Source organism: Panthera onca, chromosome X, assembly GCF_046562875.1.
Source record: "Panthera onca isolate mPanOnc1 chromosome X, mPanOnc1 haplotype 2, whole genome shotgun sequence".
Classification (NCBI taxonomy): domain Eukaryota; kingdom Metazoa; phylum Chordata; class Mammalia; order Carnivora; family Felidae; genus Panthera; species Panthera onca.
Window position 1 is genome coordinate 51,949,705 of NC_138357.1, and position 22,189 is coordinate 51,971,893.

At 35.2% G+C, this 22,189-nt stretch overlaps 1 protein-coding gene across 1 annotated transcript in view; it reads right to left on the minus strand.

Moving 5' to 3' along the window:
• DIAPH2 (diaphanous related formin 2) overlaps nucleotides 1-22,189 on the minus strand; it is a 1,007,297-nt gene that overhangs the window by 494,170 nt on the left and 490,938 nt on the right. Inside the window, exon 22 of the mRNA XM_081793317.1 lies at nucleotides 20,619-20,858. Coding sequence (XP_081649443.1) covers nucleotides 20,619-20,858 — 240 coding nt within the window. The remainder of the gene's footprint in view (nucleotides 1-20,618; nucleotides 20,859-22,189) is intronic.

Consider the following 22,189-nt stretch of genomic DNA (forward strand, 5'->3'; position numbering starts at 1 on the left):
CAGTCATACAACAGTATCATTATATTGCTGCTTTTAAATAGGTACTGACTGATTTTGCACAAAATTTTTTAAATAGTAACATTTAATTATAGTAGAAGGTAGGTAAGAAGCAGCTTTTAAAATACTCTTATTATAGCATAAGTGGGGAAGAGAATATTCTGATAATCCAGATTTAAGAAACAGAATTTTAGAAAAATGAATGGCAAGGCTTTACATTTTTCCCTATGACAGAATAGGGGAAAGCAAAAAGTAAGCAACTGTTTGAGGAAGAGAAGTAAAGTACATGTAAAAGAGGCTGGCATTGTGCTTTTCCTTTCTAAAGAGGTAAGGGAGCTTTACAAAATGGGTTATCATTGAATGGAGAACTTTTTTGTACTTATTCAACCAGTATTTATAGCAACATAGATTATTTTTCATGTACACTATTATATAAAAGCCATCACCCTCCACCCCCGCCCCCACCTCACTTCCCTCTATCTCCCTGTCTCCTGTTTTTTTATTATAATAGTCTGTATCTTGCAAATAGCTCACAAGGCTCTGGAGGACTAGAGATGTATGTTTTATTTTCTTTATCCCTGCAAAGCATGTAGCACAGGGTTCAACAGAAAATAAGGACACAAAAACTGTGGCCAATTTGCTGCCCAATTACTACCTAAAGTATATGTATATGAATAGTTCTTAGAGTCCCTAAAATGATCACAGGGATAATTGGATGTTCAAAGTTTTATTTGAATATAACTGCTACTTTATAAACTCCCTTTCATACTCATCAGCCCTCCTTCTTAAAGTTATGCCATGCCTATATTAGTATGGATTTGTGTGACAGGAAAATCAGTTGGTAAGATGATCAGTCACATTCAGTCACAGTGGCCACATTTTTTGATCAATGGTTTCATACAGGGTTAAAATACGCATTTGAACAGAGCTTTGACAGAACAAAAAGGCATTTGTTTTCAAACTTACTAATTAGATTCACTAAATGCTGTTCGTATTGTCAACTTTCCCCCACTGTGAGAATTACAAAATCAGTGATAAGATTAAACTCAGAAAATGACGACAGAAATTCAGAATACTAAGCCAGATGGGTTCATTAAAATCCTCTATGGAAACAGTCATTGTGGTGAACCAAGATCTACAGCTAGTCCCATAAATCATTATTTTTTTTTTTTTGTCTGCTCCAGTGCTGAAATTGTTTATTGTCACTACTGATATATGGGGGAATCATCAAGAACCAAAGAAGGATTTTTTTTCTGTAAACTAGAAAATAACTCTTCTCTGCCGGCCATACTACCCAACACAACAGTTACTATTCCAATTACTGTTTAGTCACAATGACTTCAACAAGTATAGTTATAGCACGTTATTAAGTTGTGTTTTTTTTATATCATCTTGTGAGGAAAAATAATTAAATGAAGAAATTATAGTTGTATTAATTTCTCTTTGCTTCCCTGAAAAGTGTCTGTATTTAGAGTCATAAGTCAAGCCATACATTAGTCTTCCACTGAAAATGAATTATAACCCTCACTATCGTTCTATATAAAAATGTATATTGTTGTTTTTTTAATAATTATTATTGGTGAAGATAATTGGCATAATTAGGCAGCTCTTAATTTGCATTTTTAGGTGCTTTTACAAGTTTGTCAAATTATGCATAAGACATATTTAAATCAATCCTATTTCTCTTTGATCAGTCAATTCTGAATATCATCCCTGATTCTTTCTCACTTTATCATTCTTTCTCTTAATCACCTGCTCTATCTCTATACATACACACACACATACACACACATGCACAAATACTTTTTGGCTTGGTCTGGCTTGTTTTAATGTTTATTTATTTTGGGGAGATAGAGAGACAGAGTGGGGGAGGGGCAGAGAGAGAGGGAGACCCAGAATCTGAAGCAGGCACCAGGCTCTGAGCTATCAGCACAGACCCTGACGCGGGGCTCTAACCCACGAAGCATGGGATCATGACCTGGGCCGAAGGAGGACGCTCAACTGACTGAGCCACCCAGGCACCCCTAGGTCTGGGTTTTAATTCCTTTTCCGTGGTCCGTCCCATAATATTAAACTTTTAAAAATTGGAATCTCTTCCATATCAAAAAGATCGTGTGGTTGCACAATAGAGTACAATGACCAGGAATAGCTCGTACATAAGGTAATTGGGTACCATATATTTTCATATTGCCTAGATAGCAAGTTATCTAGACATATGGGAGGCCAACTTCACTGTAACATACAAGTTAAAACATGGGATACCAGCACAGGCTTCCAATATAATGATCACTTAAGGGCCTGTGGAGTATGTGAGTGCATGCATGCATGTGTGTGTGTTTAAAGGACAGAACATTTTCACATATATAAGTAAAATAATAAAATAATCTTGTGAGAAGAAAAATAATGTCTCCAAAGAAGTGAGTATCAACAAGGAATACCGTTAGCATAACACTCTCCAGTTTCATCCACGCTGCTACAAAAGGCCATATTTCATTCTTTCTCATTGCCAAGTAGTATTCCATTGTATATATAACCCACAATTTCTTTATTTATAGTGTTATGTTAAGGGAAGTAAGCCATACAGATAAAGACAGATACCATATGTTTTCACTCCTACGTGCATCTTGAGAAACTTAACAGAAGACCATGGGGGAGGGGAAGGAAAAAAAAAGTTAGAGAGGGAGGGAGCCAAACCATAAGAGACTCTTAAAAACTGAGAACAAACTGAGGGCTGATGGGGGGTGGGAGGGAGGGGAGGGTGAGTGATGGGCACTGAGGAGGGCACCTGTTGGGATGAGCACTGGGTGTTGTATGAAAACCAATTTGACAATAAATTTCATTAAAAACAAAACAAAACAAAACAAAACAGAGAGGAGCCAAGATGGCGGAACAGCATGGAAGTTTTTTGTGTGTATCACATCCATGAAATACAGCCAGACCAACACTAAACCATCCTACACACCTAGAAAACTGATTGGAGGATTAACACAACAATCTGCACAATATGAACCACAGAATTGAGCAGGTACATGGTGCAGAGAGGTGAACTTGGGGAGAGAAGCCAGCGGTGGGCAGGGAGCCACTTTTGCAGGCAGAGAGAGGGTGGAGACAGGGTTGGGGGGGTGGTTGAATATGGGAAAAGCACCACTCCCCAAAAACAGATGGAGAGAAAGTAGAAAATTGGAAACAGCCAGAGTGACTAAACTGCAAAGGGTGAAAGGAGAAAGGAGAGGGTTTAAATTCCATTAAGTCTGTAAACAAGGGGAGCCCAAAGTCTGCAACACCACAGCTCGGTACCTGGCAGTGCTCTGGTGGGAAGGTCAAATTCCCAGGAACAGAGTGGGGTCCGGGAGGTTCTCTGGCCACACAGGGAAAAGCGGTTCCACTGCTTGAAGGACATTTGGTAGAAACTGTTGAAGCCACCTGGTCCCAGCAGACCCCAGAAAAAGGCCACATTCGCTAGTACTGGAACAAGGTCATTAGGGGTGAAGCCTGGTGCCAGATGTGTGTTGTGATTTTTCATAATCCCTGAAAAGCTTCTGCTACACTATCTTGCGAACTTTTTCTGGGGCTGGCTGGCAACTGGCTGCAATCTCAGGGCACCAGTGGCAGCAGGGTCCAGCAAGCATTCCTGGGTGCAGCCGGTATTTGGCCATTGCTTGGTGATACCTCCTACAGAGGGGTGGAATGGGTCAAAGCCACAGTCCTTCAGAAGAAAGGGGCTGGGGAAAACAGCCGCGTCTGAGACAAAACTCGGGAGAGAGGTACTGTCTGGGGCTTGGTCAGACAGCAAAGAAGCAGGGAGTGGACGAAAGCTGAAGACACAGTATGGGTGCGTGATTGCTAACCAGGCAGAACAGAGTTCCAATACTAGAGACTGGGTGGCTGGGTGATGCCATTTACGCCATTCCTGCGCATGCACAAACACACCTACAAACTCTGCAATAATCCACCCCGGTAGGCTAGCAACGCCATCTAGTGCAGAACAGAGCCGTTACACTGAGCCTGGCCAACTAGGCTAACCTTGCTCTTCAAGACCACAAGTCTCACCACCTACTTAGTTTCTGGACTGTAAAGCGCTACATAGTCTGACTTCTAGGGGAAAATGAAGTAATTTCATTCCTACTTCAATCTGTTAGCAGGTCCATCTATTCAATTTCCTTTATTTTTTTTTAACTACTTTTCTTTTTCTTCAATACAGAAAGAGAAAAACTTCATTTTTATTTTAAAATTTTAATAAACATTTTTAATTTTTACTATATTTTACTTTTGTGTAATTTTTTTTCAAATTCAATCTTCCATCATTTTATTTTAGTCTACTTCAGTGTATTCACCTTTTCAAATATTCAAAGATTTCCTTTTTTCCTTTTTTTTGATTTCTCTTCTTTTTCTTGAGTGCAGAAAAACTTCATTTTTACTTTCAATTTCTGTTAAAAATATTTTCCTTAAATTTTTACTATATTTTCTGCTTTATGTAATTTTTTTCAAATTCTATTTTACTTCCATCATTTTGTTTTAGTCTACTACAGGGTATTCACTTTTTCAAATTTTCAAACGGTTTCTTTTTTTTTTCATTTCTCTTTATTCTCTTTTTTGTTTCTTTTCCTGAATACAGAAAGAGAAAAAAATCATTTTGATTTTTAATTTTTATTACAAATATATTTTTTAAATTTTTTTCTACTATGTTCTTTACTTTTGGGTAAATTTTTTCAAATTCTATTTTCCTCCCATCATCTCATTTTAGTCTACTTCAGTGTCTTAAATGATTTCCTTCCCCACCCCCCACCTTTCTTTTCTCTAATCTATCAAACCACTTTCAACACCCAGACCAAAACACACCTAGGATCTAGCATCATTTATTAGATTTGTGTGTGCATGTGTGTCTATGTGTGTTTAATTTTTTAATTTAAATATTTTTAATGTATTTTTTCAATTTTAATTTTTCTACCTCATTAACTCCTTTTCTCCCTTCAAAATGACAAAACGAAGGAATTCACCCCAAAAGAAAGAGCACCAAAAGACGACAGCCAGGGATTTAACCAACACAGATACAAACAAGGTGTATAAACCAGAATTTAGAATCACGATAATAAGAATACTAGCTGGAGTTGAAAAAAAGATTAGAATCCCTTTCTGTAGAGACAAAAGAAGTAAAAAATAGAATGAAATTAAAAATGCTATAACTGAGCTGCAATCACAGATGGATGCAGCGGTGGCTCGGATGGATGAAGGAGAACAGAGAATCAGCATTATAGAGGACAAACATACAGAATAAGGAAGCAGAAAAAAAGAGGGAGATTAAGGAAAAAGAACATGACTTAAGAATTAGAGAAATCAGTGACTCGTTAAAAAGGAACAACATTAGAATCATAGGGGTCCCTGAAGAGGAAGAGAGAGAAATAGGGGTAGAAGGGTTATGTGAGCAAATTATAGCAGAAAACTTTGCTAACCCGGGGAAAGATACAGACATCAAAATCCAGGAAGCACAGAGGACTCTCATTAGATTGAACAAAAAACGACCATCAACAAGGCATATCATAGTCAAATTCACAAAATACTGAGGCAAGGAGAGAATCATGAAAGCAGCAAGGGAAAAAAGTCCCTAACCTATAAGGGAAGACAGATCAGGTTTGCAGCAGACCTATCCACAGAAACTTGGCAGGCCAGAAAGGAGTGGCAGGATATATTCAATGTGCTGAATCAGAAAAATATGCAGGCAAGAATTCTTTATCCAGCAAGACTGTCATTCAAAATGGAAGGAAAGATAATAAGTTTCCCAGACAAACAAAAATTAAAGGAATTTGTGACCACTAAACTAGCCCTGCAAGAAATTTTAACGGGGACTCTCTGAGCGGAGAAAAGATGTATGTATGTGTGTGTGTGTATATATCAAAAGCAACCAAAAGTTGTGTGCAAAATACCACAAATACCACACAAATACCAAAAGTGTGTGTGTATATATAGATATATATACCAAAAAATATATATATATACCAAAATATATATATATATACCAAAATATATATATATATACCTATATATATATATATATTGGTATATATATATATGGTATATATTGATATATATATCAAAAAAAAATATATATATATATATCAAAAGCAACAAAGATTAGAAAGGACCAGAGAACACCACCAGAAACTCCAACTCTACAAGCATCATAATGGCAATAAATTCATATCTTTCAGTACTCACTCTAAATGTCAATGGACTCAGTGCTCCAATCAAAAGACATAGGGTAACAGAATGGATAAGAAAACAAGATCCATCTATATGCTGTTTACAAGAGACCCACTTTAGACCTAAAGACACCTTCAGATTGAAAATCAGGGGATGGAGAATCATCTATCATGCTAATGGTCAACAAAAGCAAGCCAGAGTAGCCATACTTATATCAGACAATCTAGACTTTAAAATAAAGACTGTATCAAGAGATGCAGAAGGGCATTATATCATAATCAAGGGGTCTATCCACCAAGAAGACCTAACAATTGTAAACATTTATGTGCCAAATGTGAGAGCACCCAAATACATAAATCAATTAAACACAAACATAAAGAATCTCATCGATAGCAATACCATAATAGTAGGAGACTTCAACACCCCACAAATAGCAATGGACAGATCATCTAATAAAAAAATAAACAAAGAAACAATAGCTTTGAATGACACACTGGATCAGATGGACTTAACAGATATATTCAGAATATTTCTTCCTAAAGCCACAGAATATACATTCTTTTCCAGTGCACATGGAACGTTCTCCAGAATAGACCATATACTGGGACACAAATCAGCCCTAAGTAATACAAAAAGTTTGAGATCATACCATGCATATTTTCAGACCACAATGCTATGAAACTCAAAATCAACCACAAGAATAAATTTGGAAAGGTAACAAAATACTTGGAGACTGAAGAACATCCTACTAAAGAATGAATGGGCTAACCAAGAAGTTAAAGAGAAAATTAAAAAGTATATGGAAGCCAATTAAAATGATAACACCACAACCCAAAACCTCTGGGACACAGCAAAGGTGGTCATAAGAGAAAAGTATGTAGCAATCCAGGCCTTCCTAAAGAAGGAAGAAAGATCTTAGGTACACAACCTACCCTTACACCTTAATTAGCTGGAAGAAGAACAGCAAATAAAACCCAAAACCAGCAGAAGACAGGAAATAATAAAGATTAGAGCAGAAATTAATGCTATTGAAACAAAAAAAACCAAAAAACAAAAAACAAAAAACAAAACAACAAAACAAAACAGAACACATCAATGAAACCAGAAGCTGGTTCTTTGAAAGAATTAACAAAATTGATAAAACACTAGCCAGTTTGATCAAAAAGAAAAATGAAAGACCCAAATAAATAAAATCAAGAATGAAAGAGGAGAGATCACAAACAACACAGCAGAAGTAAAAACAATAATAAGAGAATATTATGAGCAATTATATGCCAATAAAATGGGCAATCTTGAAGAAATGGACAAATTCCTAGAAACATATACACTACCAAAACTGAAACAAGAAGAAATATAAAATTTAAAATATAAAATATAAAAATATAAAAATATAAAGAAATAAAACAAGAAGAAATATAAAAACAAGAAGAAAAATAAAAAATATAAAATATAAAAATAACCAGTAAGGAAATCGAATTAGTAATCAAAAATCTGCCAAAAAACAAGAGTCCAGGGCCAGATGGGTTTCTGGGGGAATTCGACCAAACATTTAAGGAAGAATTAACGCATATTCTCTTGAAACTGTTCCAAAAAATAGAAATGGGAGGAAAACTTCCAAACTCTTTCTATGAAGCAAGCATTACCTTGATTCCAAAAAGAGACAGAGACCCCACTAAAAAGGAGAACTATAGACCAATTTCCCTGATGAACATGGATGCAAAAATCATCAACAAGATATCGGCCAACTGGATCCAACAATACATTAACAAAATTATTCACCACGACCAAGTGGGATTTATACCTGGGATGCAGGGCTGGTTCAATATCCGCAAAACAATTAACGTGGTTCATCACATCAATAAAAGAAAGGACAAGAACCATATGATCCTCTCAATAGATGCAGAGAAGCCATTTGACAAAATACAGCATCTCTCTTGATAAAAACCCTCAGGAAAGTAGGGATAGAGGGATCATACCTTGAGATCATAAAAGCCATATATGAATGACACTAATAGCATCCTCAATGGGAAAAAAATGACAGCTTTCCCCCTAAGGTCAGGAATGAGACAGGGATGTCCACTCTCGCCACTGTTATTCAACATAGTATTGGAAGTCTTAGCTTCTGCAATCAGACAACACAAAGAAATAAAAGGCATCCAAATCGGCCAGGAGGAAGTCAAACTTTCACTCTTTCCAGATGACATGATACTGTATATGGAAAACCCAAAAGAATCCACCAAAAAACTGCTAGAATTGAAACATGAATTCAGCAAAGTTGCAGGATATAAAATCAATGCACAGAAATTGGTTTCACTCATATACACCAAAAATTAAGCAACAGAAAGAGAAATCAAGGAATCGATCCTATTTACAGTTGCACCAAAACCCATAAAATTCTTAGGACTAAATCTAACCAAAGAGGTGAAAACTCTATACACTGAAAAGAATAGAAAGCTTACAAAAGAAATTGAAGAAGACACACACAAAAAAAAAAAAAAATGGAAAAAGATTCCATGCTCCTGGATAGGAAGAACAAATATTGTGACAATGTCGATACTACCCAAAGCAATCTACATATTCAATACAATCCCTATCAAAGTAACCCCAGCATTCTTCACAGAGCTAGAACAAATAACCCTAAAATTTGTATGGAACCAGAAAAGACCCCAAATAGCTAAAGCAATTTTGAAAAAGAAAACCAAAGTAGGAGGTATCACAATCCCAGACATCAAGCTGTACTACAAAGCTGTAATCATCAAGACAGTATGGTACTGGCACAAGAACAGACACTCAGGTCAATGGAACAGAATAGAGAACCCAGAAATGGACCCACAAACGCATGGCCAACTAATCTTTGACAAAGCAGGAATGAATATCCAATGGAATAAAGACAGTCTCTTCAGCAAGTGGTGCTGGGAAAACTGGACAGTGACATGCAGAAAAATGAACCTGGACCACTTTCTTACACCATACACAAAAATAAACTCAAAATGGACGAAGGACCTCAATGTTAGACAGAAAGCCATCAAAATCCTCAAGAAGAAAGCAGGCAAAACCTCTTTGATCTTGGCCACAGAACTTCTTACTCAACATGTCTCCAGAGGCAAGGGAAACAAAAAGCAAAAGTGAACTACTGGAACCTCATCAAAATAAAAAGCTTCTGCACAGTGAAGGAAACATTCAGCAAAACTAAAAGGCAACCAACAGAATGGGAGAAGATATTTACAAATGACATATCAGATAAAGGGTTAGTATCCAAAATCTATAGAGAGAACTTATCAAACTCAACACCCAAAAAACAAATAATCCAGTGAAGAAATGGGCAAAAGCCATCAATAGACAATTCTCCAATGAAGACATCCAGATGGCCAATGGACACATGCAAAGATGTTCAACATCAGTCATCATCTGGGAAATACAAATCAAAATGACAATGACATACCACCTTACACCTGTCAGAATGGCTAACATTAACAACTCAGGCAACAACAGATGTTGGCGAGGATGCAGAGAAAGAGAATCTCCTTTGCATTGTTGGTGGGAATGCAAGCTGATGCAACCACTCTGGAGAACAGTATGGAGGTTCCTTAAAAAACTAAAAATAGAACTATTCTACGACCCAGCAATTGCACTACTTGGCATTTATCTACAGGATACAGGTATGCTGTTTTGAAGGGACACATGTACCCCCATGTTTATAGCAGCACTATCAACAATAGCCAAACTACAGAAAGAGCCCAAATGTCCATCGATGGATGAATGAATAAAGAAGATGTGATACACACACACACACACACACACACACACACACACACAATGGTGTATTACTCGGCAATCAAAAAGAATGAAATCTTGTCCTTTGCAACTATGTGGATGGAACTGGAGAGTATTATGCTAAGTGAAATTAGTCAGTCAGAGAAAGACAAAAATCATATGACTTCACTCATATGAGGACTTTAAGAGACAAAACAGATGAACATAAGGGAAGGGAAATAAAAATAGTATAAAAACAGGGAGGGGGACAAAACAGAAGAGACTCATAAATATGGAGAACAAACTGAGGGTTACGGGAGGGGTTGTGGGATGGAGGATGGGCTAAATGGGTAAGGGGCACTAAGGAATCTATTCCTGAAATCATTGTTGCAGTATATGCTAACTAATTTGGATGTAAATTAAAAAAAAAAAAATAAAACAAGTTAAAAAAAAGGAATGGGTTAAATAATGTTAATATTTAAAACAAAAAAACAAGGAATACTGATCAAGTCTGTATCAGACAGATTACATTTACAAACTAGTGTTCTCTGGATTGAATAATGTTAATATTTAAAAGAAAAAAAACAAGGAATACTGATCAAGTCTGTATCAGACAGATTCCATTTACAAACTAGTGTTCTATAGATAATTTTGTAAACCAAAAATTGTGGGGAGTGGTTATAATGAAGTTTTCACACAGCTTATAGTGTTGTACATGTGGTAATATCTAAACATATGTAATCAGATTCTGAAAAAGCAAACAAGTGTTACATTTAAAATATAAGATAATTGGCACCAATGAATGTAAATCAATAAATATTTCAACTTAGAGAAACATCTTTAAATAAGCTCAGGAGATGTGTATTTTTAGAGGCAAGTAGGAGAGTAGATGTATGAACTTCTTTTAATCAGAGTTGCAATTTCAAAAAAGGTATTGTGATAGACATATGCTTTTATAACTATAGGCATACATCAAAGATATTGCAGGTTTGGTTTCAGTCCACAGTAAAGTGAATATTGCAATAAAGCAAGTCAAATGGACCTCTTTGTTTCCCAGTAGATATAAAAGTTATGTCTACACTACACAGTAGTCTGTTAAGTGTGCAACAGCATTATGTCAAAAACAAACCCCTATGTACGTAATTAATTAATTAATTGATTAAAAAGTACTGTAAACTGGGGTGCCTGGGTGGCTCAGTCAGTTGAGCATCTGACTTGGGCTCAGGTCATGATCTTGCTGCTCGTGGGTTCGAGACCCGCATCAGGCTCTGTACTGACAGCGCAGAGCCTGGAGCCTGCTTCAGATTCTGTGTCTCCCTCTTTCTTTGCCCCTCCTCTGCTCACACCTCTCTCAAAAATGAATAAACTTAAAAAAAAATACTGTAAGCTAACCATTATCAGTGTTTTCAGCAAGTCATAATCACTGATCACAGATCACTATAACAAACAATGAAAAAGTTTTAAATATTCTGAGGATTACCAAAATGTGGCACAGAGACACCAAGTGAAAAATGGTGCTTATAGGTTTACTTGAAACAGGCTTGCCAAACTTTTAATTTGTAAAAAAAAACACACAATTTGCAAAGTGCAAAGTGCATAAAATGAGGTATGCCTGTATACCTATTTGAAGCATATCCACAAAAATGGTTAATTCCTGTGCCCAACATGATCATATAGCTTTCCTCATGCTAATACAGCAGTTTGCTTTTTCTCCCATCTCAGTCCCATAATGCAGGCTACAGAGAATGAGAAAGATATAATGCATCTACACATTAACATGAATCTCTACAATGTCATGACCATCTGTAAAAATTGAGATGGACATCTTAGAAGAAAGCACCTGTAAAGACAGGAATACATACTACCTTCACCAAGTGTTCTTTCTACTTATGTCAATCTGTATGTACAGACCACTATAGTACAGAGATAAAGAGACTACATACTCTACATCTTAAAAGTGGGAAAAGCTGATTTTCTAACTGGAGGACAGTCTTCAAAACATATGGTGGTATGTTCATGGGATCACAAAATCAGGGAGCCAAGATCATATGTTTCTAACTTTTGGAGGGCTGCATTTTTAAAGACAAGAAGCTCAGAAAAAGTAGTTTGTGTTTTGTTTATATTTTAAATGGTGTGAAATGCATCAGACGTGAGGGCTTTGGATTGAATTTCTGAGCTGGTATCCAAACATCCTAATTACTAGAGAAATGGGACCACCGAAGCAATATTTTAGTACTACCATTTGCCTATGTGCACAAATCCACATGCACTGATTAATAGTATGTGCTTTAGGATATATAACAAGTAACATATGGGAACTAAAAGAACTTAAAAAAATAAACTTAGCGTTCTATAAATTTAAACACTTTTGGACTTTTTGACTTAAGTAATATTAATGCTTGCTGTTTGAAAATTATGAATTTTGGTATATTGAGTTACCTGAAGAAATGAGGGAAACAAAAACCCATGACACAATTATGGAAACTGAATCTAAAATGTCCCACTGGCATAGTACCACAATAGTGCAGCATTTATCTTTAAGGTCCCAAGAAACTATTCAGTGGTCCCCAATGATGAGAGCCCATTAAGCACAATTCAATAAAACACAATGGACTTAAATAAAGGTCAACCATCATATAAGCTGAACAAAGGAAACCATTTAAAGCTGAGAATGATATCCCGTCCTTAAATCATTCTCAGCTGGTTAGTTGTTTCAGAGGCCAAAAACGGTAAATGTTCCTACGTGGAATAATATAATGTGGCACACACAAACCCTTAACTTGAAATGTTTGTGTCTATTGGTCATAAATTATGAACAAGTAGTATGGGGTGTCACTATTTTACAGGATGGCATTTTAAAATGCAAAGTAACATAAATGAGCTCCTCTGTATTTTGCTATACATTTGGATCTATGTCACTGATTACAACTACTCAGGGAGATCACCAACTGAAAACTCTTTCCTACAAATAGTCCCACAGGAAGGAAATTTTAAAGGACCCACAGGGAGGAAATGGAAAGTTTGGGAAGAAGATCAAACATTCCATCCAACCCTGTACTTGATAGAGAGTCTAATCTTCCCTTACATGGAATTTTCTAATACAAATTACATCCTTCAAAGCAATTTTCTTCTCAGCCAACTATCAACCACAACTTCCCTAAATTCAAGTAATGCTAAACACTCTCTTATAGGAAAAAGCATATTTCAGTGAAGCAAAAGAGACCATCAAATTCTAAAAGTAGCTTGAGCCACTGACATAATTTGAGTCCCAGGAAAAGTCGGATTCTAACTCTGCCTCTGACACTGAGTGATTCTGGGTAAGTTATCTTCCTGGAGAGAAGATTCTCATTTGTAAAATCTTGAGAACAGCAGCCAACCTTGCCTACACAAAACTGATAGGTTCTGAGAACTTATACATACAAAATCAAATGATAGCTCTATAATTATGCAGATTATTAAATGCTATTTTATTACAAATATATAGGCTCTAATGCCTGGATACATTAAAATCTATTAGAGGAAGAGAAATTTTCTTCTTTCAATTTTTTATTAATTTTTTTTTAATGTTTGTTGATTTTTGAGACAACATGAACAGGAGAGGGGCAGCAAGAGAGAGGGAGACACGGAATCTGAAGCAGGCTCTAGGCTCTGAGCTGTCAGCATAGAGCCTGACACGGAGCTTGTGATGCAGGGCTAGAACTCACAGAGATCATGACCTGAGCTGAAGTAAGATGCTGAACTGAATGAGTCACCCAGGCACCCCAGGAAGAGAAATTTTCTATTAATATGCCTGCAATTACTTCCAATTCAATTTGAATAAGAAAAGAGATTCCTCATTTTACATGCTACCAGAGAATCAAGAAAATCTACATGTCATTTTCTCCATTTTTAGAATTCCATAAGTGGCAGAATTGTTCTGTAATGCTTCCTTGAAATGAGCCATGTATAACCAAACATTCTGTTACAGTGCAGTGAGAGACAGTATGCTTGCCAGTTTTGGGACATAGAAAACAGATTTAAGACTCAACTTGGATACTTATTAGCTTTTTCAAATTGGAAAAATTGCATTACTTCAATGGGCTTTAGTCTCCTAATTTGCAAATGGGTTAATAATAATTCACCTCCTTGAATCATAAGAAAAGCACTTTATAAACTGTAACACAGGAAACCAAATATGTGGAATACTGACTACGATTTATTGAACTTTGGGGGGGTGCCTTTCAGTATATCCTACAGTGGTTGTTTTCTAAAATATCTTTGGTTATAAATTAATGTCCCGTATTTATTTATTGACTTATATTTGAAGGTAGAATTGCTGGTTTATAATTATAGCAAACAATAATTTTTTATGTTTTTACAAATAAACCACAGCAGTATGACAATTACATATTCAATAGTTTTGCTGGTAAACAATATAACTTTTACATCTGTGAGGAACTAAATTCTCTAATTAAAAAAAAAAAAAGTTAATGTTTATGCCAAACACTGACAACAAACCCTTTATTTAATCAAATTTCTTGGCTTTCATTCAAGAGTAATTTACTGATGGCTTCATATAAAATAGACCCTGGGGATTTAATGTAGAATACAATATACATCCAAATTCCATAAGTTCTGCGTCTTCAAAGAGAATGAGAAATAAAATAATTAAAGTATAAACAATTCTATAGTAATGTGTTCAAAGTGTGCAATGGGAACCAGAGAAGAATAAAGAGCAAAAACTAGATGAAGAAGAGGAGTGAAAGACACTATAAAAATGCAAAAGACAAGCTGTTTCAGTTACATGTTTAAAAAAGAGAGAAAGTGGAACATTATTAGGAGGCTAGGACCCTACCTCTATTTTCATAACTTAAGTGACCACCCACTATCCTGAGTTGCCTGGGATTGTCCCAATCCTGACTAATCCACATGTTTTAGCACTAACCCCCAATTTGACTATATTTGGAGATAAGACCTTTAAGGAGGTAATTAAGGTTAAATAAAGTCAAAAGGGTGGGGTCTAATCTGATAGGATTAGTGTCCTTATAAGAAGAGGAGGTGATACCAGAGCTCTCCTGCACTTTCTCAACTATTTTTTTTAATTTAAATCCAACTTAGTTAACATACAGTGTAATAATAATTTCAGGAATAGACTTTAGTGATTCATCACTTACATATAACTCTTTCTCTCTGTCTCTATGTGGGGCACAGAGGAAGGGCTATTTGATGACACTGCAAGAAGGTAGCTATCTGCAAGCCAGGAAAAGATGTCTCACCAGACACCAACCAGGCCAGCACCTTGATCTTGGACTTCCTGTCTCCAAAACTGTGAGAAAATTAAGTTCTGTTGTTTAAACCACCCATCCTGTGGTATTCTGTTATGGACGCCAGAGCTGACCAATACACAAACCAAAGTATTTCCCTTCTCTGAGTGTCAGTTTTCTTATCTGCAGACTGAAGACTAGTCACCTTCTTATGTTAACATTGTAAATTTATATGGAAACAATCCACCTCATTTCAGCTAAGAATGATAAAATGTGAAATTCTTAGAGTACTTAGATAGGACTTTTTTCCTAGATTTTTTGTGTGTGTGTGAGTATGTGTGTGTGTAGATTTTTTCTTGGACTATATATTCCACATTTTGCTTCCATGGACATAGTCATTTTCCTTTCAAATCATATTTTATGATAAGTAATCTATTTTTAATTAAAACTGAACCTCTTTTACTTTCCTTATAACTTCTATGGGGGAGTTGTAGACTTTCCTTTGTGTACTTGGGGTAATACCTACAATATTCTGTCACTAATACCATGTGAAAGTCTCTAGAAAATAAGGCTTTTATATGTTACACATACTTTATAGAAATGATGAATCTTAGGAAAAGGAACACATAAAAAACTACCTTATCATCTTAATGCTAATGACTTAAAATAAAATGTATATAAAATTTTTCTACAGTAAATGTAAATATTTTCTTCAGGTTCTTTGTATAATTTATTTCAAATCTGTACAAAAGCACATCATCCTACTGTATCATGATTTATTATGTCTCTCTGTCCAACTAGAATGACTAGAAATGGGTGACTAGTATGGGTGAGACTAGTATGGATGAAGGGGATATTAACTCAAGGCAGAAAAAGAAAGGTCTGTGGATTTCTTAAGTTATGAAATGAATTGTGAATGATTTTTTAAAAAGTTATGAAGGCAGGTTATCTAAACTAGTATACAAATAACTCAAAATCTTCTCACAATTGGCCTACTAATGTTATCATTTGTGCCCAACATATACCCAATATTCCAGACAGTGTGGTTTTCTAATTCATCTTCAAAGGTACAATGATTATACCTAGTTATCTATCATCATTAAAAAGAACTACTACTGAGGAGCCTGGGTGGCTCAATGGGTTAAGTGTCTGACTTGGTTTCTGCTCAGGTCATGATGCCATGGTTCGTGAGTTCGAGCCCTGCAATGGGTTCTGTGTTGACAGCCAGGATCCTGCTTGGGATGCTCTCTCTCACTCTCTCTCTGCGCCACCCCACTCATGATCGGTCTCTCTCTCCTTCTTAAAATAAATAAATAATCTCATAAAAGAACTACTACCATTTAACATTATAATTTTTCAAATAACTCTGACAAAAATCATTTTATTTGACCCTGAAAAAAACCCTATATAACAAAATAAACAAGGGTCACTGCATTTCCTCATTTATAGTTGACTAACTGGGTTTCATAAAGAGTAACTGACTCAGCCATGAAAATCTGGCTTACTTAGTAATGGGCAAAATGGAAGCTAAAGCAAAATTTCTGAGTCCAGCTTTCTCCTATCTTGTAAGGTTATGGCTTCTTCTCTTATATAACATAATTCTATGTATCCTTCAAGATCCTTCTGTTCCATTTTATAGTACTGTTCATCCTCACCCCATCACCAAAAATTCCTCCCTCTCTGAAGTCCTGTCAATCTCAATGGCCATTAATCTTCATATTCATTGACAGTGTATCTTGTGATACAATCTGCCTATCACAATACTCTGTATGTAGTATATTTCCTGGCTATTTAACTGTACCACTAGCTTCTTGAGATTTCTGTGTGTCTTCTGTATTGTTTGTATCCCTCTGGTGTACTAATGATCTCTTTTGTTTTGCCTTTGTTTGGGTCTGCCTGATATCCCTTCATCTGCCCCTAATCTTTGGTGTCCCTATCTTTAATTAACAGCATCCTTTAGGACATGACCACTCTTCCATTGCAGGTAGTCTTGGTAGTTCTGTTAAACAAGGTTCTTTACTTTCCCTTGGACAAGGAGTATTCTTGTAATTAATCCACACTAGGTCAGTCAGTCTTTATAATAAGAACTTGAATCAAAATCAGGAAAAAGAGGAGGAAAATGGTTGGAGTTAATAGGCCCAAAGACAATTTCCTGAAAATACTTTCCATTTGTTACTACTCTCTGTATTCTCAAAGCTGCCATAGTTGCTGCTCTTTTAAAGGCCAAATTATTCAGCATTTCCTCAGCTTCTGACTGAGCTATCTCATATGTTACCGAGAAATTCCTTCTCCCCCCCCCCTTAAATCAGGCAGAATCACTTTCTCTTGCTTGCAAACAAAGATCCTTATCTGATATACCCACAAAGTTTAGTGCATGGGGAGTGCTAAGTATTTTTAAATATTTTGTTCTTTTTTTAAAATGTTGATTTATTTATTTTGAGGGAGAGAGAGAGAGGGAAAGAGAGAGGAAGAGGGAGGGAGGGTCACAGAGAGGTGAGAGAGAATCCCAAGCAGGCTCCACACTGCCAGCACAGAGCCAGATGCGGGGCTCAAACTCATGAACCATGAGATCATGACCTGAGCCGAAATCAGGAGTCAGACGATTAACTGACTGAGCCACCCAGGCACCTCTCAAATGTTTTGTTCTTATGCAGATTATATATATTATTGTATATTACTGAAAACATAAATAAATGACCCTGAAGTGCACCATTGCTATTGGTTAAAATTTTAGTAACCAACAGGCAAGCAGGGGCCAAGCTAACATTGGGAACTTATATGCATGGAAATGACTTTTATTACAGTTCAGAACCCTGGTTTGGTGACTCACAAAGTGATAATTCACTGCTGCAAATTAACAAAGGATTTTGTGGTGAGGGTAGTACTTATAGTAATGATACCATTTAGTTATATTTGACATTTAGGTTAACACATCTGTTTTCCTTTTCTTCCCAAATATTATAGAAGCCAACTGTGACCATCTGAATTTTTAATATTATTTTACCACAAAATACATCTGATAAACTTAACTGTTTATACCATAGCTCCTTTTTAAGTAAGTGAATATTTTAACATACTCTATAGCTTCTTGTGAAGAGCAGATTTATAGTTTTAAATTCACTGAGAAAGGAAATTATCATTAGAGTAATTTAGGTGGGTAAATGGTATCAGTTTTTGAAGCATTATCATCACTCTACAAAGGAAGTTCCCTCTATGATTCTTTAAGGAAAAAAAATAAGAAAAATCAACCAGTAATTGTTTATCACTGGACTTTAACAGCAATTCTAGCTAATCATACATCAGTAGTTAATTCACGTTTGAACAGATTACAAACCTAAGCTAACTATTTCTACGTACTTTGGTAAATTTCTGTCATTTTAGACATTTACATACTCAGAATCCTTTGTATTCCAGGAGCATCCTTTTAATATTAGACATTAGGGGAATATCATGCATATATATGATATTTCTCTTTGTCAATGACAAGTATTTCCCTGAAGATAAAATCCTACTGAAAAGTGGAGGGTGGGGGAAGGGGGCATTTTAAAACATTCACTTCTTCTCTTTTAGAACATCTATTACTACATGATAGTATTTCCCACAAGATTATTTTTATTTTATTTGAAGTTGTCAAAAATCTTTGTGCTGAATCCTTTGAGCATACCTCTAGTGATAGATGTCAGATCAGTGTTGTATGGAAGAACTTTTATTTGAGTGGTAGATGACAGGAAGAAGCTTTTCTCTGAAATATAAGATGTAACTATAAAATCCTTCTGTGAGATGAATATAATCTTTTGTTCTGGTGTATAAATGATTTACTCATTCTTGCTTCAAAAAATCACTTCATGTAATTAATTGCAATAGTGTGAAATTAAGACACTTAAAAAGGTACATATTTATTCAAATAAGGAGAGTTTGTTTTAAATGTCTTCTTTATATGAATCAAATGTGAAATAGGCATACAATATAAATTTCCATTGATCTTTTCTTTTAATTTATAATATTTTTATAATCATTCACCAAAAACACCTTCAAGATTCACTCACTATGCATATAGCATATACTCAAAACAAGTAGCATCTTCATAAGAGATGACTTTATTAGTACTGAGTATATGGTATGCAAAGAATGAAAATGTATTAAATGTTTAGATTTATCCTACAAATCTGGCTATGACTTATTCCATTTATTACAAGCATTGCCTTATTCTATGATTATCAAATAATTTCAAATGTCCCCTAATATCACAAGAAGAGGGAGTAACTTTTTTTTTTTTTACCAGGTCTAGCAATCCAGATGATCTTTCCTATCTTTCTGGCCCTCTTTCCTCACACCCCTCAAAAATAAATCACGAGTAAACATATACAATTTCACTATATATCCTATTACTACAAATGTTATTCTTTGCCTGAGTTAGAACTGCCAGAAGCAAATCACTTTTGATACATATTAAAATGCTGTTCCACATATATTTCATATACATCTATTTAATGCATGAATAGAAAAGAAATTTATATCCACTCTTACATTCGGGACTCTTGTTATAATCTAATTCAAGAACTAACTAAAGTTCTGCAGTGTTTTAAGATGTGAGAAGAAAACAGAGTGGAAGCATGGCGAGATGTGAAAGAGGGATTGCTTGTTTTCAGATTTATTTTTCTCTCCAGCTTTCTCACAGGTCTTTACCTCAGAGTCTATTCATCTTTCTCTTTGTAACAGACAGATCTTTCTCTCGAATAAAGTGGTTCACTTTAGCCTAGAAATGAGCATATACAATCACCTCTGGGTTTCTCTGTTTCTGTACTTCTCACAAGAATTAAAATCTCAAAAATAATATCATGAAATGACTTGGTCAATCATTATTATTGATCAAAACAATAAGATGATTGTCACTTGATTTTCTTTCAAGTTTTAGTTAATGGACTACACCTAATATAAACTTAACTAACACAACACTGTTCAACAATAAAGAGTTTTGTTGGCTTAGACTAGAACAAGCAAAGCATACTTAAAAAGAAGTTTCTGGCTATTTACCTCATTACATTTAGCTCCTCAAATACCTTTTGGAGAGACATAAAAGAAGTACAAGGGGAATGAAATACAAGATTGCATCTACTTTATAAAAAGCAATTTTTTTTTATTTACAAACTCCAGTAAGATATGATGAGAAAGTTTAGTACTATACTACAAAAGGATATGCAATATCTTTGAGACTTTACTGCACTAAAATTATATATATATATATATATATATATATATATCTATATATATATATCTGTTTTAATTGAAATATAATTCACTTACCATAACATTCACTCTTTTAAAGCGTACTTTTTTTTTTTTTTTGGCTTGTGTACCTTTCTATTTAGAGTGACCCTTCTCACAGATGAAACTATTATTGTATCTTACCTTAAAATGTTATCTTACCTTACAAAGGAAGTTGATCTTAAAACCCAAAGACTGGGCATTTCTCGAGCCTGAGTTCATGTAGTTTCCAACCAAAAGAACTAACTCTAAAAGTTTGTTAAAGCTTTCACTTTTCTTCAGTTCTTCACAGGCAAGAGTTACTGCTATGATGCTTGGTTTGATGTTGTTTACATGTTCTTCAAACGTGAGCTTGAATAGAATGCTATTGAGACGAGGCCGCAACATTTTCACTGAGCTCATCTGTAAGATAAGAAATGCTCTATAAGAACATATATATAAAGCCTGTTATTTCACTCTCCAATAGAGATAACTTTATAGACTGTACTGTAAAATTTCTGCATAAAATGAATTTTCTCTGGGTCTCAAAAAACATTGTTTTGGTTTGTTTTAGAAATTCCAAAGGAATATTTTATTTATTTATTTTTAATATTTTTAACGTTTATTTATTTTTGAGACAGAGAGAGACAGAGCATGAAAAGGGGAGGGTCAGAGAGAGAGGGAGACACAGAATCTGAAGCAGGCTCCAGGCTCCGAGCTGACAGCACAGAGCCCAACGCGGGGCTCGAACTCACGGACTGTGAGATCATGACCTGAGCCGAAGTCGGACGCTTAACCGACTGAGCCACCCAGGCGCCCCACCAAAGGAATATTTTAATAAAAATTTTAAAAAGTTAGTTGTTCAGTTTTAAACAAATCATCCTTATAACAGTAAGAAAATGTTATTGAAGCTAAACATTTGCTGTTTGTTAATTCCATAATCATAAGTCATCAATAGCATTTAAACTGCCAAAAATTTGTCCTTGAGGTGAACTATGAAAATTTACAAACATGAAATTGAGCTTGAGTGAATAGGGTGGCCACAGATAAAAGATGTGCATGATGACAGAAAAGTGAACCACATTTCCCAAGAAATTATCTATTACTATGCTGTTTGTTTGAAATCAGAAGACTAGGTCTGATTGAACATTTAATAATTTTAAACCTATGATTTCTATTCACCAAATATATTAAATATTTATATATGCTCTAAAGAATTTCTTCTACTTGACAAAATGTTGATGCTATATAATTAGGTTATGGTAAAATCACATCAACTTACTTTTAAGTACATTATTCAAAAATTCTATATTGATTTTCTTCAAAACAGTTCAAGTTAGGTTTTAATTACTTATTTCATAGTATTCGTGCATGTTCTCTACTCCCTTTGGTATAGCTCCTATGATAATAATTTCTTTTGGTCGTTAATTTCCTATAGCTCCAAGTCATTTTAATAGCTTTCATTCACCAAATTAATTCTGAGACAGAGGTGGAGATGGGGATAGACACATATGAACAACACAAGCACACCAACAATGAAAATAAATTATTAAAAGTTCTAATTATATTTATTTTTGGCACGTATAGTTTAGTTTCTTGAATATAAATGTTAGGCACAGAGTAGGCACTGAGATATCTTGTAGATAAGATAAAAATAATTTGACAACATAAAAGTCCTTAAGCCACAAAGTACCCTTCAAAAGAAGCAAATGAGCTGTTGAATAGATCATATCTACTTTCATATGGAAGCAAGG